The sequence below is a fragment of the Calidris pugnax genome, unplaced genomic scaffold, assembly GCF_001431845.1.
Source record: "Calidris pugnax isolate Ruff unplaced genomic scaffold, ASM143184v1 scaffold349, whole genome shotgun sequence".
NCBI classification, from domain to species: domain Eukaryota; kingdom Metazoa; phylum Chordata; class Aves; order Charadriiformes; family Scolopacidae; genus Calidris; species Calidris pugnax.
This window is the reverse complement of record NW_015091088.1, coordinates 1,616,287-1,643,861: the sequence shown is the minus strand read 5'-3', so window position 1 is coordinate 1,643,861 and position 27,575 is coordinate 1,616,287. Positions and strand designations below refer to the sequence as shown.

Genomic DNA, 27,575 nt, shown 5'->3' with positions numbered 1-27,575 from the left:
AGGTTTACTTGTTCTTAGTGTTTTGTAAAGGTAACTTGAAAGATGGAACCTCCCAAGGTAATAAAACCAAACACTTGGAGAGCTGTGGGATAACTGTGGGTGATGCGACAGCAAGTCCCAGTTTAGCCATCCAAGGAAAAGAACAGAGGGAGCTTATAGGCAGCAAGAATAATGGAATTAAATTACAGGAGAAAGGAACTTAAATTGGGGTCAGAAGGAGCAGGGCTGTCCCTATCGACATGGTCTCTGGATTACTGAAGGGGACAAGTGATAGATAGTGCCATCATTTGAAGCATTTAAACACTGGATAAAATGGCCTTAGCAATTCTGCAGCTGTTTGAGAGGGGTAGGTCTCTTCCTCTCTATGTTGCTGGTTTGTAGGAAGAAAAGAAAAAACCAACCAGAAACAAATCATCAGAGGTTTGTTTTGTAGACTGTATTAAAAAATCAATTTCTGAAAAGCTTCAAGTTATTACCACAGATAAGCAATAAAGCCTCAAAAAACCCCAAATCAAGAAAGTCAGTATTTTTCTCTGGGTTTTTTTATAAGACAGTGACAAACAATAGAAACAAATGCTTCAGACTTACCCAACTAAATATAAAAAATTCCATATGGCCTCAAATCATTCAGGAGCTAATTTCACAACTATTCCTATTAAATCCGAACTGCTTGGTGCAGCGTAATGACTGGAGAAGCAATTTCAGAAAGCTTCAGGAGGGAAAAGCTATATAAATGTAAGGGATGGAGGTTATGAAGTATTAACATGATGCTAAATTGCTGCGTCTCGTATTTGCAATGGGCAGTTTCCAATCTGTTCGTCCTGATGGATTGAGCGCGAGGGAGCCTGAAGCCCTGGCTCTGCCATTCCTGTCTCTGCCGGGTAATGGATGGGTGAGTTGTGCCCACAAATAACGCCTTAGCGCCCAACGAGCCCGCGACCCGGCTCAGCCCAAACGGCTCCACTACACTCAGAGGAGCAGTAATAAATGGGAAGTAAGGAAAAGTTCCAGGAGATAATGAGTCTGAATACTAATGACACAAGCCAGTACAGAAGATAGAAATGCAATTTATCAAAATGTACGAAACCCATTTGGTGCCTTAATGAGTTATTAAAAAACAATAATGACTTCGTGGTTTGAAGCCAAATTACTATTTTTCCACATTTTTTTTTCTTTATCCACTAAGATGTTGCAGAATTTATGAAGGCCTTCCTGGTTTACTGCAGGAATTAAAATGTACTGCAGAATTCTCTGCTTCTATGATCCTTCGGCCACCTTCCTCAACAGCCAGAAATCATATCTTTTAAGCATTTTAGTCACCTAGAGCATTAAACAGGCTGAAAAAATGTGCTCATCTCATGAAAGTAGAGGATTGTTTCTATTTTTAAACAGCCTTTCTTACCTGTGGAGAATACAAAATAAATTTCTTCTCAGATAGAAAATGAAATTATTGCAAGGATTATCTCACATCCATATGATTAAGTACAAATCCTGAATGAACTGAAAATAGATGTGAAATCTATACCATCCTACTGAAGTGGATTCTACATGCTCGTCCATCATTCTTATTTTCTTCATACCAAATAATTCTGATGTCAGATAAAATGGAGCTTCTCCACTCCAATGCATAGTTGGTGTTCTCAAGAAAAGACAGGTAACAAAGCTCCCCAAACCAGAAATGGAGATGCTTTCTCCTGTGGTGTAGGACGTGTCTTCTTTCATCCAACAGTAATCATATGTCATATGGCGGCATCTGAAACTAAAGAAAACAGTGTCAGAAACAAGAGGCAGTTAAAAAGCAGTCTTTCCTAATTTATCTTAAACATCATTCTTTCGATTTTCACAGTGATGAATTCTCCTCTTCATTGCAAACACAAACAACATTGTAACTAAGAGCACGAACTGCTCCTCCTGCAGCAGAGTGTTCAAAAGTAAATTTGGGCTTTTAACAAGGTCTTACTGCACCTGAGCCGAAACCAGCTAAATTATCCTAATGGGAAAAAATAAAAATAGACCAATCCAAACCACCAGCTGGACAGAAGAATTGTGCCCAACTGCATTTCCTGTACTATATTCGCATACGGTAGGAGAAATTCGGAAATAATAAAGTAAAAGCAGCTTTTCCCACATTCCTAAGTGAAAAACTCTCCTTGGTAATCATCAGTGAGATGTTTGAAATTCAGACTGCAGCTCCCAGAGCAGCATGTGATGAGGAACCTTGAAATAGGGAAATTCCCAGATCCTGATCAAGGTCATCTTAGTTTTTGGGGAACTATACAATGCTAGGGGTTGGGGGGAAAGCACAGGATTTCTATACTTCTTATTCTCACACGGAGTGAAAAAGCAAATGTAGCTTGTCACCCGTTCTGGTAGCTCATGTAGCTGCAGGCCCAGTAACAACATCTGTCTCCCTTTCCCCGTACATCATAAGAACGGGGATAAGAAGTGTTCCTTGGCTGTGAAATCATCCTGGAGGCAGCAGCTGCTGAAGTGAGCTAGAAAATGACGAGCGTAGGCAGGATACAATGCATCAAAAATTGATGTGGGCTAATGGAACAAGGGGTTTAAACAGCCCGCGCGGTGCCCATTACAGCCCAGTTCTGTGAGCAAGCAGGAGCGCTCCCCTTCAAAAACCTCCGAGTGCCTGGTTCAGAGAGAAACACATCCTGGCATGCATTTGATGCAGAGACCAATAGTGGTGCCAAGTACCCTGGAATGTGCTCAGCAATCTGAGTCTGTGAGCTCTTCCATACTGAGTATTCCCTACTCCATCTTAATGTATGATTAAGGCTTGAATCTATTACGGAAGCAGCAACAGAAGAGGACTTATCTTTCATGATATTTAAAAAAAGAAATATCTGATTGAGTGATTGCATACAGTCCTGAAAACAATTTAAAGCTGCATGTGGGCATAAATCTTTTCTCATAGTAATCTACAGGGATTCATGAAAGCATAAAAAATGATGTCTTACAAAAATGGCCAACTGGCAACCCCAGTATGGCAGTGCTGGCACGAACTTCTGCCTGCAGCAGCACCACACCCAGTCTGGTGATGACTTTAAGCACAGGTCATCTATCACTTTGGAGCACCGAAATGATGCTTTTCAGAAAAAGTGTCAAAAGGATAATTGGAAGGATCCCAGCAATTTAAAATCACACTTACTGTTCTTTACAAACTCATGCATGATTTATAAAACCAGCTTAACTGTAATCTTCCTCTGGCTGCTGAGTACACTTGGTATGTGCCTTTGCTAGAATGTTTTGAACTATCAGTTTCACTGTTTTCCCTGCATAATTTGTATCTTCTGTTGTTTGTGTGGGCGTCTTGCTTAAAGACAGACGAGAGAGGGATTCTTTTAAATATGAAAACATTTTTGTAGAGCCACAATCACATATGGAAAAGCAGGCAAAGAATATTTTTAGTTGCCCTTTCTGCTTGTGCTACAAAGTTCTGCAATGCAAAGTTCTGCATTTAAAGACCTCTTCAGGAAGGCAGCAGGGGCCTGAGCCAAAGCCCAGGTAATATCCTAGGTGTTCCTGCACGGAATTTTCCTGGTATTGGACTGGACTCTGCACAATTAAATTTCTAAATTGCTAGGGGAGGGTGTCCTTAGAGAACAACAGCAGTGATGATATTCTGAATGTAGCTGGATAGGAATCAGCCTCTCAACTTAGTTACTTACTGCTCTCTTGTGCCAACCACCCCACATGGCAGGTTTTGTGTCCACATGCTTTTAGATTGGAAGAGGGGAAAGGGATCCATCAACTAATTTTATTTTACAATTTCTCTGAAAGAGGTTTTCACCTTTTAAGCTGTACACATCCTTCCCCTGTGCGTCCTCCCTGTCATCTACCTGTCATCTACCTTACGTTCCAGTTTTATAATCTATTTCACCTGAAGATAAGATTATGCCTTAAATTCCATATTCACTGGGAGACCAACTTGTCTTATCTAACGATGCAGCTACACTGTCACTCAGAAAGAAACACAGAGACGTGAAGCACCTTAACGTGTTCAAGGATCTCAAAGCTCTTTGCAAAGAGAGATGGCAGTGCTGGTGGTGGAAGGGAGAGTGCTAAAAATCACTGGCAATTGCTGATGTGGAACTTTCACTGGCTTTTATTCAGCCTTTGACACGTCCACCAGTTTTATTAAGAGAATTACTGGGAGGCAGGACACTAAGATTGTTTTGTCTTGTCCTTGGGGCACTGACTGTCAAAGAGATTGATGCTGTAAATAGTTTGGGGTAATAGTGACCAATTTGTGTGAATCTGATCTAACAACAGCTCAGAGCATGACACTGGGCACTTTTCAGACACACAAAAAAAATAAAAATTCCACAACAGGGCTTCTTTAAGGCACTGATTTTTCTTTCTTTCTTTCCTCAGAAAATGGCAGTAGTTCATCCAGGAACTGTTAGGTCTGTATCCATCTCTAATCTCCCCAAATAAGAGAGAACAGCGTTTGGTCCCTAGTTATTCATGAAATCCATTTGTGCTCCTTTTGATTTGAGAACACGATGCTGCTTCCCCTTAGCGGGCAGGGGACAGAAGTACCGCAGGAGAGGGCTCACAGGGACCCTTCATGCTGTACACAGGTGGTTTTCATTCTGCCCTGATCACTGTCAGATCAAAGTGCAGCTTTGGTAGGGAAGAGGCCAGCAAGACCAGCAGGGCCAGCCTGGCCGCATCCCCATGGCCTCACCACTGGAGAAAGACAGACTGCCACACGGGCAGGACACAGACACAGAGAGAAGTCACTCCTTGGGACAGCCTTTTTTAAGCCTCCAAGGGCAAGTTCAGCCAAAACCTTCCCCACATAAGAATAATTTCAGGGATAACCATCAGCAAAATCACTTTGCCAAATGCTCTAATACCTTCAGATGGGCCATTCACCATATATACACGTGTTTTAATGGGCATGCCCATTTGACAGCTGGGGTTGTTTAGCCTGGAGAAAAGGAGGCTGAGGGGAGACCTTATCTCTGTCTACAACTACCTGAAAGAAGGTTGTAGCAAGGTAAGGGTTGGTCTCTTCTCCCAGGTAATAGGCAACAGAAAAGAGGAAACGGCCTGAAGTTGCACCAGGGGAGGTTTAGATTGGATATTGGATATTAGGAAAAATTTCTACATCAAAATTCCACGAGTCTATGATTTGCCCACTTTTATTTCTAGCGGGAGGTGTCCCTGCCCATGGCAGGGGGGTTGGAACCAGATGGTCTTTAAGGTCCTTTCTAACCTAAACCATTCTACAATTCTATTTCTTACTCTAATAATTCTTTGCCCCCCTGTTTTTAGAGAACGGCCATTGAATCAAGTACATTCAGAAATGTAAGTCCTCTTGTGGTTTCACATGCTGCATTTTTTTAAGTAAAGGGAGCTAGCAGCCTTGCTTCAATATATAAATTCAGTATTTATCCTTCTGGTCTGCTCTCCCAGATTTCTTGCTATCAGTCCAGCTTCTTGTTTTTCTCTTTTCATCTGTGACAGCAGAGAGTATTCACTTAAAAAAAAAAAAAAAAAAAAAAGCCAGCGGGAATTAGAAGCCCGAGGGAGTTGTTTTTTTTTTTAAAAAAGGACATTGGATGCTTTTATTAAAGGATCCTTTTTAAATATATATACATAAAAAAAAAAAAAAAAAAAAAAAGGCAAGCAGACCCAGATATACATCACACAGCACTTGAGAGCTGCTAAAAATAATACTTGATGCAAGTAGCGCTTTGGAAGTTAAAAGTACCAGTTGATGCAAGTAGTGCTTTGCAAGTTAAAAGCACTACACAGTCTCTGTTTGAGCTGAGGATAAACAGTTATTACCATGGTGAAAATCAGTAATGATGTATCATGGGCAGAGACAGAAGAAGCTGGGTCTCCAGAGCCTTATTCTAGTGCTGCCCCCTGAACAGCATCACCTCCCAATGCAAGTATTCGCCCTGAATAAAATGTTCGTGCTTCCTATCTAAAACACAGCAGCCTTGAAATTCACAGTAATTGATGTCACCTTTTGACAGCACTGAGGAAACACATCTACAGCTGTCGAATGTAAAGAAAAGACTGACTGAAAGCACTTGAGAGACTTGGCTCATCCATTCTTTCCAGGACAGTTGCTAATATGGTGGTTTAATGAGAGAGAGCAGAAACAGAGGATGATTCGTAACTTCAGCATTCAAATGTAATAATCATAGCTACCTTGAAAATACACAGAGACGTTAAGTGACCTACACTGAAAAGATTCCCCTTTGGCAAAGGTATGAGTGCAGAAGTTGGTACATTTTTTATCAGCTGAGTTAGCTGTCAGTGTGAGAGTAACCAATGAACAGCAGGTAATGGAGCACGTGCCCGCACTGCTGTGCAAACACACATATTGTTATATAGATATAAATACGCAAGGGATAGAAGTATTTTGATAAACATGACCATGCACATGTGTGGCCTTGTATGTGGTCATATGTTTATCAATATACTCACATTCTATGATCAACAGTATTGTTTTAAATAAAAAGACATTTAAAAGACTTTTAAAAAAACCCAAAACATAAAAAGAAACATGTTTTTTTCTGACATAAAAATTCACTAGAAAGTAGCAATATGTCATTGACTATGGATCTCTCTCCATCCATTAGCAAGACAAATACTTACCTGTCACAGATTGGAACAACGAGCAAATAATATGCCTTACACTTTGCTCTCCTGTCCGATCTGGATTTCAGCTTACTCAATTCCTGTGGCTAAAAACAATGTTGTTGGGCCTTTCAGCTTTCAACGTGCTGGGTGAGGGGTCATCGCTGAGGCCATCAGCAGGTTCTCCAGCTGAGTAGCTGGTGATAAGAGTGCACCTTCCTTCTCCATTTCCTCCTCCTTACAGCTGCTGTGATACCTACCACACCTACCCTGTAGCTCCCCTCCTGACACAGAAATCCAATAAACACCCCGGGCTGTGGGTAATGCTTTCTCTGAGCGCAGCTTCAGCTGGAAACCAGGGAAACCAGAACTCAAAAGTGGCTTGCCTGTCCCCGTCTTGCCTGTTTGACCCATGGGGCAGGCATTCAGATAACTCTTGCCAACAAGACCGAAGAAGCCAGATCTGAAGCAGAGAAGGGCAGACATAAGAGCTGTCCCCAGAGGAGCTCTCGGAGTTCTAGCTCAGGCTAGAACCTTTCCTTCTTTGAGGCTCTCGTACGGGTGGGCTGAAATGCGTGTGCTTCAGGGGAGCAACAGGTAGGGTCACACAAAGATGATGCTTTTTGATTAAGAAGCTCCTGGTACACACTTCTTGTCTCCACCACACATCCTTCTTGGGAAAAAACAGGTTTTATCAAGTTGATAGAATCTATAACTGCCTTTGTCAGGTCTGGGAATTTAATCTTGGCATTTTTCAGTCTCAGTACTCAGCTGTTCATGTGCAGCTCTTCTAATGCAGCCCGCTCCTCCCTGATGAGCAAACTCCTCTGTAGGAGCATTCTAGAGACTTCACAGAGACAACCCTAGCACTCATGAGAAAAGCAGACTGCATTCTCCTTCCACAGCCTGAGCAATCAAAGGGACTCCTAGCTAGTAAGTTTTCCTGTAACTGCAGTGTCGTTAGCCACTGAGCCACCCACAAACACAAGCAGTAACGAGTTGAATCTGATTTTATCAGATGAAGGGGAAGTGTTTCTCTGCAGGAAGTGAAGCAAAACTAAAGCAGAAAGTGCTTTTACCATTTTCAGAGTACTTAGCTTTGCGACAGGATTCCTCCGAGAAATGTTAGTCAGAACCTGAGGTGGTGAAAGGCAAGATCTAGATCTAAGTTTTGCTTCTCCAGCCACACCCTTTGATAATCTTTCCACACAATGTCATGTAACATTACAGTGTCATGTATTGGGCATTGATCCCACGTATCGCATCCCACTCTCACCTCGCTGCCAGCAGTCCTCCTGATGGGAAGGCTGTGTTACCACCAGGAAAACAAGCCGACAAAATATTTGGAGTTTCTCAACATACCTAATCTTTTTCTTTCAGTTACTGACCCAGAGATTAAGGAAATGGATAACTTCATCCTAAACTGTCCTGGATCTCATATACTGCCTTCACAGAGCAATCAAAGATCTGCAAAGTTGTTCCATCTCTTCTTTCTATCCTTTAATACATAACACTTAAGACAATGAAAGCAAAAGGAGTGCAAGCAGGTCAATCCCAATGGTAACTCCACTTCTAGGAACACAGCAGTTAAATTTCCCAGGGATGGGCCATAACTATTTTTTCCTACTTCGAAAATATGAGTTTTGGTGACCCAACATCCTGGAAGGACAAAGTATGCTACTGATCAGCCGTAATACTGTATAAGTGAGGGCACTGAATACTAGCAAGCACCCCCTTAGCAATGTATCCTATTATAGCCTTAAAAATGTCTTATTTTTAACCCAAGAGTAAATGCTCTCACAGAAAACAATCAAGGTGGGCAGGTACATGGCAGACAGGGATATGGGAAGATAAAGCTTTACATGAGAGACAGTAGGCAGGCATCAGGAAAAGAAATGGGCCAGTACTGAAGTGGTTGGGAAAAGACCCCGGAGAAAGGAAGCAGCTGCCCTAGGGAAAGGCTGATGGGGCTCTGGGAAGGGGCCTGCCCACGCAGCAAAAGCTCGTGAGGTCCAAATGGCAAAGAGCTGAACTCAGATGTTCTCAGAACTGCTCTCACCTATGTCACAGACTTCCCAAGCCATGTTATCTTTTTCTGCCTCCTGAGAGGCATTTTAGAATTTCTCATTTTAGAATAATAATGACAATTTTTCATACTTGTAAATCCTAGTAAGACCTATGGATCAAAATCACTTAAAAAGTGGTCAGTATTTTTAATTACTATAATACGCTGTCCTGTAATTCAGCTAGTCTCTCTCAAAAGCCAAATCATCATCTAGCTCAATTATTACTGTATTATGGCACTACCTCATCCTTTGTCAGCAGTGCTGTTCAAAATTTCTTCTTTAGTTCTGCTCTCAACATACAACTCCATTGTTGATAGTTCATATGAAACACAAAAATCAAACTGCTCTTCAGAACATCCATTTTTTTAACACATTAAAAAGATAGCAGGACATGATATTGAGTTTTCAATAAAGCTCCATCCAATTTAAATAGATGTAAAGAAAGACCTTATTCATTTTTTTAACCTAAAAAATTCACCATAGACAGTAATATAATCTTGCAAGTAGCCATCACCTTGTCAATGCAATTGATATATTAGTCTGTATTACTTATTCAAGTAGCATCTGTTCCATTTCCAGGCATTACAAGTATTGCCAGGAAGAGGTAGCTCTTACTGCACATTTCTTTTCAGACCTGTTTCCTTACATCTGGACTTCCTGAAACAATTTACTGGCATGCAAGGGCTGGGGAAAGTTAGAAGTGGGATATGAGTTTTAGTTTCAAGCTGAAATCAACTTCTTGTCACTCTTCTGACTGGTGTAATAACGACAGAGCAGTTGATTTCTTTTGTTTGGGGAATTTGATAATTTCAAACCCTTGATTCTCTTCAGAGATCATTTGCAAATTGCTTCTTTCCACTTCCCTTGTGAGAAACAAATGTCAACATAACGCTGAAGTCCAGAATACAATATTCTACACCAGAAAAATGGTGTCAGAATTTGCACTGGGGCCTTCAGGGACACACAGGGTTTAAAAGGCTAACACATTAGTTTATAGATGACTCTCGGTAGCAGAAGGAAAATTGATTTTGTTTCCCTGCCACCTAGCTCTCACAAAACACATTTTCCAGTTTGTCATCTCATATATTTGGCTAGAAGAAGTAGTAATTTATTTTGAGCAGATATTGATTAGTATTAATTCTAAAAATATAAGGCAAAACAGAATAATCAGTTGTAAGATATTTACTTACCTTCTACAGTTGATGCACCCACATGACAATGCTCATGTTCAGGAATTACTGGCAGTGTCTTTGTGGTCTGTGCAGTAAGTGGAATCCGTTGTTTGCTGGTTTCCAGTACTGAAAGTTAAAATAATTTGTATGCATATTATTAAACAGCAAATACATCTGCAGAGCATTACACATTGAATCTGCAAGTCTGCAAATAACTGAGCCCTGTCTGAACACAAGGCAGAAGTGGACAGCCAGTCTGTTGGTGGGATTTTATCACCCAGAGGTGCAGATATGCGTCAGGAACTCCTGAAAGTATTAACCATGTTTTGTATTTAGCTGCCTCTTGACACTAGCGAGGCTACAACTTGCTGATCCTACATCTCCCTGGGAAGCAGCCTGAAGGCAGGCAAATATATTGCTCTTGGAAATTTTACTAGTAGTGAAAATACAGAAGCATGCAAATTTGAGGCTAAGTGTGTCTTAAAATTCAAAAACCTACAGTTGGCCAGTTAAGCGGAAACAATTGAAATTTAGAATGTGATCTTTATGGCTCATTTTCACATCAGGGCAGCCTGGATATCGCCTCTCAGGAACAAGTGAGGTGGCCTCAGCAAACCTGTGATACACACAGGGAGAGCTACTGGCTGTCATCCAGTTGCTACCGCAGACGGCAGCACGTGCCTCAGAAGCAGGGAAAGGGGTGGTGATGCCTTTAGCACGCTGGCACCACAGGTACCGGCATGATCATCTCACTGGGAACAGGTGAAGAAACACAGCAATAGCACTGTCAGGGTAAGGAAGTCAGAGTTGCTGATATAACGCATTTTTCAAAGAACTACCGTAGAACAACAATAGTGTCTTAACTCTAGGTCCATCCTGTTCCTGACCATCCGTAACTTCTGTAAATCTACAAATGGTTTTCTACCGAGTTCACAACAAGAGGATGAACTGTGTCACTTACTTATATGTCACTATATCCCTTCTCTGCTTACTATACCATTTGGGCTTCTTGCTTTACAAATTCAATTAAAAAGTGGAGTTTTGATCTTGGTAATTAAGCAACTGAATATGAAAAACTGGGGTAGTTTTAAAAATAGCAATTGATCTTGTTTCACCCTCAGGACAAACCTGGAGAGAATGGCAATGTAGGCTGGTTATCCCTTCAGAGCCTGTGTAACACTGCTCTGCTGGCACGCAAACTGTGCAGAGAAATGGCCCCTTGTGCATCAGCACTCTACTGAAAACATACAGTGGCTATAAAAAGCTCCCTAAAATTGGCCGCATCCTATGGATTTTACCCTCCTATCTGAAAAACAGAAAAAGACCCAAAGTGGTAATAATGTTTCACATTTTTCTCTGGAAATGCTGTGTCTCAGAAACATGAAAGGCTGTTTTAAATATTGAATACCTTTGCTTTCCCCAGCATTATTCATCTAAGTTGCAGAGGAAAAGACAGCTATTCAGCTACGTCAAGAACTCTCTAAGAAGGATTAAAATCAAACAGGGGATGCTTCACTTGGCCAACATCAAACAAATTTCTCCTGTCTTGGCTTTGCACCTATCTGGTGCTGTAGAAGATGTATCCTGCCTGTTCTCTCTGCTAAAAAGAAAACGTATTGCAGAATACAAAGAGGAGTGAGTCTGAATTCACTGGGACGCAGCCCTGACACTACTGAGCCAGTGTTTGCTTCTATTTTCAACCTGTCAACTAACCTGAAGCTGTAGCAACACATCAGAGAGATGGCAGAATTTTGCCTATTTCCTCTAATCTTGTAGGAGAGGAACTATTATTTCAATAGGGTAGCACAGAAAACAATACAGGAACTCAAATGACTGAAAGAAAATTTGTTGTTTCTTATGTGCAAATTACAGCTGTCAAGCCCACTTATATCAAATTCTGTGGATGCCACAAAGTTCTAAACAGTCCAGAAAACAACAACTGCAGGCCAGAAACCCTGAGGTTTTATTCTCTGAGTCCTGGTTGTCACCATGATCCTGCAATGTCCTTCTTTCAGGATGAGTGATAAAATTACCATCCATCAGAATTAACTTTGCATTACTGTGAGCCAGACACAGGAGTCAAGGAACTCTGTATTTGTATCCTAAAATGTAATGAACCAAACTGTGACTCTGTGAGCCAATGGAATGTCACTGAAAAAGGGAGAAGTATATGCCATTTGAGCAACGAAGAGAAAGGCGTTTTATTTGAACTGAGGTTGCCCACACAGACTGTAGAGTAATCGCATGATGACACTAATAGTACGATTCCCTGTCTGCGTGGTCCCAGGTCCCATGTCTAGCACAGGAACGGGAGCAGGTCCTTGCTCCAATAGACCTTATGCTACTTTCAAAATAGGAAAAAAATTAAAAAGGTATGCCATTCTTACGCTAGGAAAAGAAGGTCTAAATAGCAATTCATAGTGGTAAACTTCTAGTAATATAAATTCATGTTTAAGTATAACCCATATAATTATATTAATGAAACCTCCAGTATGAAAAGACCCTGCTAGGCAGATTCAGTCTAGGTATCAAATGCCCTGATTTATGCCATCTGTTTCCTGTGCAATGTCTTTTGTGTTTGGTTTGGTTTTTTTTAAATAATGTAATTTACAGTTCACACACGTTGGCCCGCTCCCAACAAGTAATTCTATGCCATGTCCCCAGGCTTAATTTTTTTAGGATACAGCCACTATGAGAATTGCTATACTTAATCAATTGCTAGCAGGAGAAAAGGTACTAAAGGAGCTGAGGGAAGGTAGGCTACAGGAAAGGTGTAAGAGCAGGGTAAGGATAGCTGCCCTCCCTTCCTCTGGAACTGAGGCTGATTTAAGCAGTAAGCTTCACACAACAGTTTAGCAGTTTCTATCTGAGTTCTTTTAAAAAACTGTGGGGAATACTGTCTAGTCCTTCTAATTGCTATTATTAATTTATTAAGCTGTTCCAAAACCTCTTCTACTGCCTCTTCAATTTGAGAAAGCTCCTCAAAAAAATTATTGCAATAAAAGTCTCTTATGTGAGAATCTCCCTAAGATTCTCTGTCACAAACACAAAACCAGAAACTGACCTTTCTTCTCTGGATTATTTTCCACGTGCTGGTACTATCAAGTCCTATTTGATATGAAAATGCTCTGTGTCTAGAAATATGGATCAGCCACTTAAAGAATACTTACTTCTTGCACTGAAGAAAAAGCACCCTGTACTCCTTCCCTTCTCTTGTGGCTGCATTTAAGGGCAACTGTGCTTTGTCAATTCATACCATTCAAGGGACTGTTTCACATAAATTCAATGGCAGGAATGGATCCAAAGTCTAGAGAACACGTTCTGTACAGCCCACGCTCTAGCACATACTTTTTTGGCTTAACAGCACAGACAACGTTTAGGCAACAATTATGACCAGAATGCTTTAAAGCTCCCCTATCCTCACTGTATGTGCTTAATCCTTTGTAGTACCACGAATTTAGAAGGCTGTAATTTTAATCCTACTCCAGAGAATATACTAAACATTCTCCCCCCTTTCCTCTGGTGACTGGACTTAACAGTAATGATTCATGGATGTTTCACAAAACTAGCATCCATGCTGTAAATTATCTTTTTGTAGGACCCCAGTGATATTAAGAGAGTAATTTCCTGAGCCTACCTAGGAAATCATTCTTGTTCTCAAAGTACAGGCTTCCTTCTTTTTCTTCTCTTATCCCTTCTGAACTTTGAATAACCTTTTAGTCATACCTATACATCTTTTCAACTATATGAGATAATGTCACATCCTCTCAGATATATAGTTACTTATTCTCATGATGGTGTTTCCAGGGTGGTTGTATTGTCTTCAGTGGATCTCAATGTTTTGTTCCAAGATTCCAAGCTATGCAGTAATGAGAATGAAAATATTATCAAGGGCTATTGAAGAGTCATCTATAGCTATTTATAATCCATTATCACAGTAGCAAGTCTTAAACTTAGCAACTGTGGAAAAAATAAACTCTTTTCCTATGGTCTTGATTTCACTTCAAATTATATTCGTATAAACCAGGAAATTGACTGGATTGACTGGAATTATGGTGTGTGAAATCCGGGTATTTCATATTAAAATAAAACCCATTACAGCAGTTCATACAACTAAGCATCTTTCTGGGTTAAATGGATAGACTGAAGTGGGAGGAACACAGAAGTAAGAATGACAAATCAATATTGGATTCTTATTCTCTGTGGTAAAATTTAGTAAAACTAGATTTGAATTTCCATAAAACTCCATCATCAAAAATGCCGTTGGATATACAACACTAAAAATGTCATTGTGAACATGCTGATAAAACAGGTATGGTACTAGTGAAGCGACTCGAGACAAAAGATGTCAGAAAGATAATTCCTTTCCTGCGGGATGAAAATAATGAGCTCATAAATACATCTTAGAGGTACCCAGTGCTTTAAAAGTGAGAAGCATAAATTATACTCCCAGGAGAGTTCAGACAGACAGGGAGCTATTCACTCTTTCCTAGGTAAAATTGAAATGCCATGAGTTACTGAGTTGTAGAGAGAAATTATTGAGTCTCCTCTTACTCCTGAAGAACTGACAAAACAAACAGTGAGGTACCCAAGCCAAGCCAAATTTAAAACAATTTTTTTCATTTGCTGGCTTTGTAGTTGTTCCTGTTTTGGGGGAGGTTGGTTTGCCATTCAGAGCTATTGTTCTGTATGTTCCTGTCAATCTTTTAAAATATAGAGCTCCCTTTGTTGAACCAGAATCCATGGATTTTATTAAAGCGTATGCCTCTTCCAGCAATACCAGTAACACTCAGAGCTACAGCTGCTAATTGCCCCTCACATAAAGATTTGTTACCAAATCATAATTTCTGGAACCAAAATGTTGAGTTTAGCCATGCTATTTAATTTATCTGTGCTAAACTCTCAGAAGAATACATATTAATTCCTACCTGAGACTAGAAAATTGTACTTTGTGGAGATTTTTCCCTAGAAATAGGTTACAAAGTGCCAGCAGAGTCATTCCCTGAATCCTGCCACAGCCATCCATTCCATCCTTTGGTAGCAGATTTTGTCAAGAGTCATAAATGCATAGAACATACATACAAGTGTGTACTTCTCTGTGTACTTTTCATACACACACAAAGCTCTCAGCTGCCAAGCCTCAAATGTGGCACACAACACAATCAAAAATTAAAAAGAGGTAAAAAACCCTAAGTCATTAATACAACACATTTGAGAGAAGCATTCCCACATGATATACATAAGTGTTCTTAAAGTTTAATCATCAGAATTATTTATTTATGAAATGCTTCCGTAACATAAGCCAGATCAAATTTGCGTAGGATCAAGGTAACTCTGAAACAAACCTAAAGCACCCCAATAGGAAAGACTTAAAAGGTCTTTCTTGACCTTCTCATGTCCAAAAATTAGCTAGGGTTTTATTTCACTTACATTTTACTTACCAGGAAAAGGATGAATTTTAGTAGCAGACATGGCTCTTCTTGCATGTCCTGAACTCTTTCTTCTTAGAATAGTAGAAACAGCTGCTACTCTGTGTTTACGATCTGTTTTAAACAAAATGCATTACCTTCAGCTATAGAATTACATACGGCACTAATTAGACTGAAAGCTTGTTCTTAAACTATTAAACACCTTCCATGAAAAAACAGGAAGGTTTTGAAATAAGCTGATGAGGAAAACCTAGGGCCCTATGTTTTATATTTTCCTGAATAAAAATTTCTGGAAATTCCATTCAGGTTTTCCCCGTTCAAATTATTCCTTCCCTTCTCTATAATTGTGTACCTTGAACAAATTTTGGAAGGTTATCAAAGAAGTACATGTTCCAGTACAGCTTCAGATTCACATTGATGACAGTAGAATAGCAAGGAAGGAGGGTACTAGCATCCTAGGAAGTCAACGTATTTTTTGCAAGTGTGGCATGTTCATCCTTGGAAGCAGTTTGAGAGCAACTTCTGCACCACCCAGAGAGAGAAAGATAGAGCTGGGTTGGACACCTCTGACTGTTCCTCAGCACCCAGTTCATAAAATCCTTGGTCTTTGCCTCCTCGTGCTGCTCTCTTAAGATCCTGCTCTTGATGGGGTTACTGCAGTTGATTGTCCAGCTCTTGTGGTTAGCCCTGTTCCACAATGACAGCAGCTCAGGGCTTGGCCAGCTTCTGATAACAGCCTTGCCCCAATTCTACATAATAGAATTGATTTTATCTTTTTCTTTCAAGAACACTAGAAAACTTAATCTTTAAGAAATTAATTAAATTAGCATTATTTAGGTCATGATTTTTTTATGACTAGCCAGCAGAGATCTAATGTGCTGATGCCCTAAGCGTGTACTGTAACAGGTAACGTCAGGGAAGCTCTGGAAGTGGTTGTAAGACAAGAGTGGAAGGGAAAAGGCAAAAGGACTAATTTCTAATTTAGCTCCTTTGTTATGGATCAGTAGTAACCTCCACCAAGTTTATTTGGATATTTTATTTTATGCACTCATGGAAATAACTTCATTAATGTTTCAGAGAGTCTCAAAGTCTGCCTAGCAGAATGTCTTGGAAGGTCTCAAGAGGAAATGAATAATTCCATATTTCTTAACAGCTTTCAGAAGAGCTCAGAAACTGAAAGAAAAACTACTAACTGAATTATGACTGTAAAAACTCTTAGCAGCTCTTTTAGGCACATAAAAATATTCTGCTATGCTCTTTGGGCGGAACTGAAAAAAGCAGTATGTAGACTTTCAATTAAAGGTGGCATCATAATATATACATGTAAGGAACAGAACCCTTAAATCTGATTTTTGTGTGGTTGTCTTTTTGTCAGTAACATGTTGATGTTGTTTATAATGTTATATATTGTCAATTTAACGAATAAAAAGGCTATTCCTCTATCAACAGAAAATATATTCTAGAAGCCAGTCAGTAATTAGATGCCTCAAAAGAGCATCTTTTCCTCTCTGCTTGTGTCCATGACAATTCTGAAAAACCTGCATTTAATAGAAAACTGATGTTAAGGAATAAAGTCAGTAAATCATTAATCATCACTACTAACGGTTCTGCATGAAAAAGGGGATGTTATGACTCAAAGCAGAGAAATTCATACTCATGACATTTATAGGTAGCTTTGAAATGACAAATAAGTCCTTTAAATTAGAGCATTTAATAGCCCACTTATAAAGACCTAATTTACACTTTGTGCGATTTTTATATATACAAAATAGGTCTCAGAATTTGGGTCTAGCAAAAGATCATGTCTTTTAACCAAGACAATCTCGTAAGGAGTTTCTCTAATCATTCGGTGGGGAAGCACAGATCTGACATTTTAAGCAACTATTTTGCTTATTCATTAAAAATATATGTATAAAATATTTACATTGTGCAAAACATTCACAGAAACACTTTGTGTGCAAGCACTCTTCTTCCTTCTGTTCAGCTATGATTAAAGGTAGACTCCTATTGCTCTTTCATTACAAAACTGCCTGTGGATCCTGTAAGGATGATCAGGGGAATGGATATGGCTTATAATTTTTTTATTACCCCTGTGACCAAGGTCTCCATTCGGCAGCTCTGGATTACATGGGGAATGGACATCTGCCTGGCAACAGCAACTAGCTGCTGGTTGCCCAGAGGCATTCTGCCCACTCAGGGCTGTCACAGGCAGAAAGCCTCAGGAAATTGCTGTGAAATGCATCGAAGAGCTATTATCTCAGGTAACAGGTTAAGTAATGCTCTTTTCACACTGATGAAAGGGACTGTGCTCCCTGTACCTACCTCTGACTTGGAATGAAAAACAAGAACCAGCAGCCGACAAGTGGCCAATTTTCTGCATTGTTTTTGTGCAGAGGACTTCATCTTGATTGCTCAGAAGTCTAAAGTTCAGGGGACTCCTACACTTTTATTCTTGCTTTCTCCACTGTATATTGCTAGAAGAAACACTGTAAATCCCGCTTTCAGCCTGTATCCTAAGTGAATTGCATAGGAAGAGCCTCTCTTGACTGGTAAAGGCATTCTGTAGAAACAATTATTTCAGTCTCTGAACTAAGGAGACAAGTTCTTTCATAGCAAAGTTTGAATCACTTGGAATAGTCAATGGTACTGATTCAGAAATCACAGCAAAATTATTTTCTTTGCTGAAATAACAGCAAAGAGAAGAAATGTTACCTGGGCTTAATTCAGCTCTGGGGTTAAGAAGGCACAGCTTGTTTGACCTCTATGGGATTACACCACCGCTGAATTTAGATAACCATTTTTAGGACAGAGAGCTGAGTGCGTATCTCCTCATATCTATCCTGTAGTTTTTCTTGACCATGACCTAGATGAATCATCTTCAGGAAGGGAAGAGTACTTCAACCTGCTTATATTGGTCACGGGCATTTCTGGTTAAGACCTTCAACAAGGTTCAACTGTAACTGTTTTATCTACTGAAATCAGTCTGAAATCAGAAGTTCACATCACTAAGGATCATAGGTCACCAAGCATCTGCCAAAAAAACCATATTTCATTCACCATCACCAAGCTTGGATTTGCATCCACAATTCAGAGGTGAGAGGTGATAGTATCAATCATCCCAGTGCTCCAGTCCCTCTATAAGAAGCTTTTACCATCTTACAATCAAAATACTGGTGTCTGAACCACATTAATAATCAACAGCTTTGCTATTGTAAATGAATACATTTTTCACTACATAGAAATTTAAATTCACTCAGATTAACTTTTTGTTACTTACGGTTTTGTTCATTTTCTTGGACTATTTTGTAGATGACGATTGAAATAGTAAACACAAAAACTACTGGAATCATAGTGAGCCAAATGATCTTCACCATACACATTGGATCTGCCCATAAAATGTAGAAGAGATAAAATGAAGCAGGAAATCACTGGCAGAGGAAAGCAGAACATTCAGTCTCGGTAGGTTTTTAGACCATGCCTATTGCCACAGATGAAAATTTAAAACAAAATAGAAGATTATGTCTTTTTCTGTCAGCCTTCTTTGTTTTGTTTGAAATAGTTTCCTATCTAGAATTTAGCTTCATTTTCACCTGTATCTATCTCCCCACGTCTGAAATAGTTATATGTAGCTAAGTGAATGAAAACTTTTCCTATTTATGTAAACTCATATGCAACTCAGCCAGGAAGAAAATGTTTTGAAGATCAACATTTACATTTAAGATAGGACAAGGGTAATATATATCTCCTCTTTGTTTGGAAGGAGCACAGAAGGAAGTGGTCCACTGTCCAACATTCTCAACCTTCTGGTCCATCTTAATATACGGGTGATGGTAAGATTCTACATATAAAAATTTTCTTATCAAAAAGTGAGGAAAAGTCACCAACAGGACCCCTTTGGGGACTTCTTTTAACCAAAGCTGCCTTGGGTGAGAATCAGTGTGGGGCTGGGTGTAGGAGGTGAGCTGCTCTTTTGGACAACAGCTGCTGCAGAAATGCACCACATTCCGCAGGGAATGAGTTCAGTAACTGGTACAAGCCAGGACTATATACCACAGAGAAAGGATGCGGGGAACTTTCCTCCCTGGTTGTTCACAAGACCTTTCAAACTTGTTTGGCCGCTGCATGTTAATGCATACCTTAGCATTGTCAAATAACTATTTTAAAAACCAAGTATGTTACTATGACTCATATAAAATCAAATTACAGACTACAGCCAAACCACTGTTTTCCTTTCCTTGACTTAGAATAGCATAATTAGACCTACATCAACTTCCCTTGCGTACCTTCTCCATTGAGAAATCATGAGGTAACTGCCAGTAACCCCATGGCTCTTTGAGGTAACCACAGCTCATCCCTCCTAATTCAGAACTAAAAATACCTTTTATACAGTCATTTAGGCTCCTTTCAAACAGAGTACTCTGCCCCTTGTCTTGTTGTGACTTGTAATGACTTGTATATCATCTTGCCTAGTCAAAGCCCTGAGCACCTCTCTATCTTTGTTTTGAAGTAAACAGGAAAAAAGATGCGTTCTTAATTTTTATTGTTAATCTGAGATTCCTGCTTCCCAGATAAATAACCACCAGCAAAGGGGGTGCTTAGCTCATAGTTTTGACACAATATCTTTTGACACAATATTCTACTTTTCAGCAAGGTCTTTTCTAATGCTTGGAAAACTGCATTTTTAGAAGACTCCAGTGTCTGAATTTGTGAAAATATTCACTTTATAGCCAGCTATGGTGTGCAGGTTTCAGGATCTCAGTGTTTGCAAGTTATCCAGGTGCAAGGATGAGGAGGAGTGAAACCTGGGTACTAGACCCAAGCTGCCAACAGGATTACCTCATAGCATGAATGTCAGATTCAATATAAATCAGAAAATTTGCCAAGAAGTTCTCTGTCTTTCCTGACGGCTGTGATCCTGAGAACTTCTTGCCCCGGTGCCGGACCCCTGAGCCCTTCCCTTCTTCCCAAAGCCGTAGCGCTCACAGTGTCCCACATTTGCTGTCCCCACTGGGAGTGCACAGCTTCCTGTTGGTAGAATGGGCTGAGCATAATCCTTGTATATTTTGTGTTGGTATCAGGATCAATATTGGTTCTTTAGCATTATTACTGTTAACTATTTAGTCTTACTCTATTAAATCTGTTTATATTTCAACTCCCAAATTTCCTTGTTTTTTCCCCAATTCCCCTTCCCAGGTAGGGAGGGTTCATCGGGTGAGAGAATAACTGTCTAAACGACAATAAATTGTTCTTCAAACCATAACACATAAGTTAGCAGGGCCAGTTACAAACTATACTCCTCTCACAGCTAGACCTACTTATTTAAAATAAACTAAGCTGCCCTCTCTTCTCTAGGATTTTATTAGTACATATTTAATATAGGTTTAGCCAACTCCAAAACACATACATTTTTCCAGCAAAGGTACAGCATAAAATGCATTTGCCACACAAAACTAAATTAATGTAATAATTCAGCAATTCCCAGATGGCAAGTATTGCATATAGACGGGCTGGAAGCCCTGACCATGGTCAGGCAATCAGCCAAAAAACTCCTGCAGCACAAAGAGAAATTTAAAAACCTGACAGGGTGTCCTCTGGGAAAACTAAGCCTAGTTCAGCTGAATATTTCTCTTTTAAGTGTACTGTAGTAAGGCTGTATAGTAGGATATTGCAGTACAACATTAAGAAAAGTCAAACCTGTCTCCTGGTTCTTCGGTCACTGAAGTTAACAGGAATTTTTCTATTTACCTCCAAGACAACAGGGTTATGCCATTATCAGGGAGGGGAGAGGAAAAAAAGTAATTCCAGGTTTTGTCATATATGCAATTTCTGTCACTGTTCAGAAAATAATGTACAGACACTTACTTTGCTGTGTTGCTACTAGGAAAAAAAAAAAAGCCACAACTAAACCCGCTTTAAATCACTATAAAAACTGTCAGCTGACTACTAAAGATGGTATTTTACTAAGGGATGATCAAAATTGTATTCTCTTATTGTAAAATACTTAAATACTCCCAAATGGCTGCTGAAAGCAGCAAACTACCTACTGCAGATTTTTTGCAAGACTGATACTGCTTCTGGTTTGATTTTCATTCTGACTCTCCTTTGTAACTTACATTCCACATAAGACTCCAGTTGCAGTGAAATATTTATACAGTCATTTTGGTCTTCCATCATTGCCACTAGACAGGAATGATGTAGGTATTCTTCGGCTGTATTTCTTCCTCCGACTATAGAATTGTTGATGTGGATTTCCAGCCCGTAGTAAGTATTATGGTCTCCTTCTTCTTTCTCAGAAACCGTAGTGAAATTAAAATATTTATAAAAATAAATAACATCTTCTGTTTTCACTTCAAGTGAGCCTTTTGCTTTTGGAACTAAAAATTAAAACAAAATTGTAATATAATATGTGGTAGACGAAACAAGTCTCAGAAAGAACAATAAAATAAGTTCTTGGTCTCATTTGCAAAAACATACAGTTGGTTTTTACATTATTGACTATGATAAAATAGACAAAAATTATTCTGATCTGAAGAGTATTTATTATCTATGCAAAATATATTTCCCCTGCAAATTATAGCCCCTTTTTTGCTTTACTACCAGCTTCTGAGCTTTTCAGCTTTTTGTTGTTCTGTTGTCTGTTGTCAAAGGTAACCGAGACAAAAATCAGGCTACAGAAAAAAACCAACCAAACAAGTAAAAGCCATATGATGATAGAGATTTGAAGTGCACATCTAGTCTATCTGCTGTAAGTTGCGGAAGCTCCTTGTTTTACTTCAAACCACACAAACTGTGAGACTTGCACAATGTCAACAAGAAACATAGATAAGCAAGAAACCGTAAAAAGTGTTAGAGTTGTATAGGTATAAACAGTTTGTCCATGTATTTTTTGGTTTGTTATTTTCAATACTTGTTAGGACAGCTATTTTGTAACAAGAAAATGAAGCTGTTGGAAAAGAACTGCATTTCTTATTTTCAGGACTTGGCCTGTTGCCCCTATTGCTGATGATGTTAGGAAAGCAAAATTGAGAAGAATCCACATCCGCAAAAGGTTTCCAGATACTTTGCAAGTGTATATGGCACATCTGAAAAGATGTGGGTGTTGCTGAACTCTTCTCCATACTGGTGGGCCAGTGCTGCCCTCTGTGAAACATTCTGGTCATTTCTGATACTACACAGCTGTGGCTATCAGAGACCATAAAACCAAAAATGGTTATTTCTTGTATTTCTTCAAATCAGTTTGTCAGATACTTGCTCACAACTTATCATCACATAATATCATCATATAATATCTGCTCAACATGTAGAATTTTGCAATGACATTTAAAAGCAAATTCAGTGTGAAAACTGATCAGAAACTACAACTCCTTACAAATAAGTGAAATATTTTAGCATGATTAAAAGAATAAAGATGGGGATACAAGAGCATTCCTAAAAGCCAGATGACAGAGGTCAAATTTGTAACAGAAATATTCAAGGGGGCTGCTGGATAAGGCATTCTTTTCTCACAGCACCCTCCTTGCAGACCAAGGCAAAGCGCCCTGAAGATAATGACACCCCCACAGCCAATATTTTATACAAGATCCTCAAAGAAAAGAAATCAGCATTTTGCTACTGACATGTTTCACTGGCAGCCAGGAATGAATGCCACTGAGAATCTGGCATAAAACCTGTATTTTCTAGCCACATAAAGACAAGCTGAAAAAAAGGCGTTGTTCATAGATTTGCAAAGGCCATAGATTTGATAATCATAATTTTAACTACCATATAAAAACGTATCCTTTATGTAGTAATTAACTACTTCAAAAATAAGTATTTCTCTTCCTCTACTTACTTTTTTTATCTACTGACTGTGATCCTTGATTATCAACATTCGCATCTCTCTTGGGTTCACACTCCGTGTGTTTAGTATGGGACTGTTGTTCCTTCCCGAAGGACTGGCAAATACAAGGAGTATGTTGGAAATTGGGATGGTTTACAGTGGCCTTCAGTAAAATAGTCTGGTTTTCTCTTCTTTGTTGCACTGATCTTTTGCAAGAATTGTTAAAAGTACAAAGTGGAAAAGTGGTGTTATTGGATGAACAGGTATCCACGCATGACACAATTACAGTGTTATCTGTAAAAAAAAAACAAACAAAAAAGAGTTCTATATTAGCAAGACAGTCTTATAGGACACATGGACAAATATGCACATGGAAGCATCACATGACAGAACCTTTACCCACCTTAATGATGAAACGCACTTTCTTGAGGGTTATGGCAGCACATTGAAAGCATCAACAAGTGAGAGAAAGCAAGTACAGAGTCTCCCCACAACCTCAGTGCTGGATTTTATTGCTGTATTGCATGAAATCTCTTGTAATTAATACTAACTTGAACTTGTGGTGGTCTCTAGTCACATTCCTGTTTCAAAGCTGCCCCAATTTGATCATACTTGAAAAGAAGATGAAAGCACTTATGTTTAGAGGGGGAACTTAGCCCTGGAACTATGCAGTTGCAATGCACCAGTGCAATTATACGGTAAAATAGCTATAATCAGAATGAAAACTTTCGGTATTCATAGTCAAATTTCAGTATCAAATTACTGTAGCTAGACTACATTAATGCAGTTCTGGCAAGTAGCAAAAACCACACAGAATTAATTATTAATGAATGTTACTTTAGCTGTCTTCCACATTAAAGTGGGACTTTATTGTATAAATCATGCATTTTTATTTGAGTTAACTCTTAAATATTTTTTCAATAGGAAAAAAAAAAGAATAAAAAAAACTTTTGGGACCTCAACATGAAATATGTATTTATGAATACAAATAACCACTTCCTGGAGTTGATGCTGCACTAACCTATAGTTTTGTAGCTGACTTTCCAATTTTAGCAGTACCCTTCCATCTCTGTGAAGAGCAAGTTTTGCATCTAACGCCCAATATGAGTAATTGGAGTAATACATTCATAAATCCTTATATATAGAGAGAAAAACATAGCCTTTAACTGCTCCAGTGCTCAGCTGCAATCTGACAGCTTCAACAGGCCACCTGTGCTTGCATCGCAGCAGGCTGACCTCAGAAACGCTTCAGTGAAGGATTTCAGGCAGGATACAGAAATAAAATCCAAAATCCAATGCCAAAGTCAATTATCTTCACTTTACTAACGCTACAGCAGAGTCATAAACTCCTTATAAAACACCATAAATTGAAACGTAAAACACACATCCTATGCAGGTAAGAAAATAATTCATTTTAATACAAAAAGGAAAAATGTCAGACAAAATTTAGGGCTTGATCTTTCCCTGAGGCAAGTCAAAACATTTTCCTCAGAACGCCTACGATCTGACCCACGCAGCTCAGAGTGGAACAGCCTCCTGAGGTCAAATTCTTCCAGCTGAAGGAGGAGTTTTGTGCAGAGCTTCTCTATGGAGACGAGCCACAAGCAGAAACTGAAAGCTTCCTCTGCTCTCCCGGCAAGGTGTGCGCCTGGGCAACCAGTCTAAAGCCACCGCTCCAACACTCAAGGCCAGCTAATGGTAATTTCTTACCAGACCCCTCTCACCAAGACTGCCTAGGGAGGGATATAGATTGTTGAACACTAGAAGGAGGGCTACCAAAAGACTAGACCTTCCCAGTGGGTTACAGACGGATGGCAGACAGAGAGGGGTCTCTGCAGCTCTGGGGGCACCCTCCCAAATGTAAACATCGCTAGAAACGTGGAAAGGGCTTTGTGAGATCAGAACACAGCAGCCTGAAGAGCTAAGAGGATCACAGAGATGAAACCATGCAAAGTATCTGTAGGAAACTGCTTCATAGTCAAAGATCTGTTAGTTCTATACTTAATGTTAGGGAGTTCTGTGATTAGGAAATGCCTTTATTAAGCCTCTACTTACAGGATGTTTTTCCATAGAAAATCCAATTGCATTACAATGAAATTATTCACAGAGAAGATCAGAATTTGCAAAAGTCTTGCTTCCCATTTGAGAAAATCATAAATATTTCATTTTGGATTGGCTTGGCTTTTTTTCTTTTGACCTATGGTATTCTGTTTTGAATCAATTCAGCAGTATATAAAATTGCATTTTTCATCACTTCCTTACAGAAATGATAGTCGTCACACAATATTGCAGAGATACAAGGCCCATAGTACAAGCTGGGGAATACATAACTGATAGATTAAAGGAGATCTACACTCCAGCAAGTAGGTGGACCCAGAGGACAGGAGTGGGATCAGGAGCATCAGGCTCCAAAACAACAGCCTCCTGATCTGAATCAATGAAGTTGAAAGGTTCAATGACTCGTAACCAAACAAGTGGGTTGCTTTACAAATAGAAAGGAAACATTTCACTTTCGGCAATGCCCCACCGTATTCTTTTGATAATTTTTTAAAGGCTTGTTTTCTTGCAAATTTATTTTCCCCTAAATTTCTGTTTCATGAGAAATTTCCATTTTTATTCCCTCTCCGGAATGAAAATAAATGCCGGAACTTCCCCTGGGATAAAACATCCAAGTTTCACTTACTTCCACTTTGCTGGCCTGCCATTTCAGAGGCTATACTAAAAACCTGAAGAACCCACAACATTAGTATGATCTTAGAAAAGCCTGTGCAATTAGGAAGTCTCTGCCACTCATTCAGGAGGCCCTCACAGAGGAAGATACAGCGACTGTGTTTCACACCGCAAAGATTTCCAACAACAACTCTGTGTGGTGAAGCCTCGTGGGGTAACCACCAATTTGAAACATCTAGAGCAAATTCTACACATTTTAGGTTTGCCACAAAATCTGAAATAAAACCAGTTTCCAACAGAAGGCTTTCAATGAATCAGACACCCAAATTCCTTGGAATTTTCAAAATAAGTACTTCAACATATTGACTTTCTCATGTAATTTGGACATTATTATACAGCCTGTTATATAGTCATATGGTTTTTAGAACATCCAAAATATGACAATGATTCTAATTTTCCAAATATAATTCTGCTCAGACACCTCACAATGTTATTTTAGACATGCTGAGATTAAGATTGCATGTAAATATCAGAATTGCAGTGATCATGCTATTGCAGCATAAGATATCTCCAATAGGAGCGATCTAGGAAAGTTATCATGGAAAAATATGATTACTCTTTGATGTTTGACAGTAAGGTCAATGTTTTCCTCTAGTAATAGTTATCTCTTTGTTTATTTGCATAGTCTGTGCTTGCAAATACTTTGATTACTTCTGCATGGAGGTAAACCATTAATTGTTCCAACAGCTTAAACCGACTCATCAATTTTATGGTATTCAAAACTTATGACAGCTTACCAAGCTTGCTCATTTATAAACTAAAACAAAATTCTATAAATTATATTCTGGTTACTGTCATGCTTATTCATTGCGGTTAATGAAAATAGAAATGTAAATATAAGTAACCTAATCTGGATATATTGTGATTATATTTTTTTTCCCCAGAAAATTATGCTTCATAAATAATTTATCTCATGATGCCTGAAACACACACCATTTGTCAAAGGGATGCTTTTTATTATAACATTCATCTATCCAAAACCTTACATAGGAATGGATGTGACAAAACTTATTTTAATATTAATTTATTTATGGATTTATAAGAAAGCACTGAATACCTAACTTACATATATTTTGCATTCATCCGAAATCCAGTATTGACCTTTAGGATCACCAAGATGTATTTGGCATTTATGTTAAAAGATTCGCTTCACCCAGTTATACCTATTCGGCCCTACTTCTTGTCAGATTACCACTGCGTATCTCTTTCACGGGCAGCATATCATATCACATAGGAATTGTACAAGGTTTTATAGGCATTTAAGTATAGAAGCTTAAAAAAAGTTATTTTTTAAGACATGAGTACCTGCTATAAAAAAACACACATACTTTAACTACTTTCTTCATGATGAAGATAGTAAAAATACAGTTGCACGGAAATAGTTACCAAAAAAATTTGCAGTGTACATAAATGAATGACAAACTCCTTTCAAATTGCCACATATAACTAACTTTGTTGCTTACAAATCTAACGAAAAAAACCTATATGCTTTGCAAAGTCTAAACGAGTACAGCATCCTCACTATCGCTTTTAGGCAAGCACGAGCCAATTTTTCAATTGCAATCAGATTTCAGAATAAATAAAAGGCTATTTTAAAAGCTGATCACTCACCTTCATGGATTTTGAAAAATTCAGGTAAACATAAAATAAACATGGTAATTATTCCTAGTATAAATCTGAAGAGTTTTGTTTTTCTCAAAAGCAAGCACATGTCACTGAAGCACTCCCACCTAGCATAATG

At 39.0% G+C, this 27,575-nt stretch overlaps 1 protein-coding gene across 1 annotated transcript; it reads right to left on the bottom strand.

Moving 5' to 3' along the window:
- Window positions 1-430: 430 nt before the first annotated feature.
- Window positions 431-27,575, bottom strand: TMEM156 (transmembrane protein 156). The gene is made up of 7 exons (XM_014957788.1): window positions 27,446-27,575; window positions 23,117-23,398; window positions 21,399-21,659; window positions 18,563-18,670; window positions 15,298-15,399; window positions 9,875-9,982; window positions 431-1,759 (listed from the first exon to the last, which is right to left on the bottom strand). The coding sequence occupies exons 1-7, from the start codon at window positions 27,543-27,545 to the stop codon at window positions 1,740-1,742; spliced, it is 981 nt and encodes a 326-aa protein (XP_014813274.1). The 5' UTR covers window positions 27,546-27,575; the 3' UTR covers window positions 431-1,739.

Coding starts and splice junctions, on each gene's coding strand:
- TMEM156 (XM_014957788.1), bottom strand. CDS start 27,545: ATGTGCTTGCTTTTGAGAAAAACAAAACTCTTCAGATTTATACTAGGA. Junction 18,671..21,398: donor ACTGGAGTCTTATGTGGAAT/GTAAGTTACAAA, acceptor TTTTATGGGCAG/ATCCAATGTGTATGGTGAAG. Junction 15,400..18,562: donor CCAAGAAAATGAACAAAACC/GTAAGTAACAAA, acceptor TGTTTAAAACAG/ATCGTAAACACAGAGTAGCA.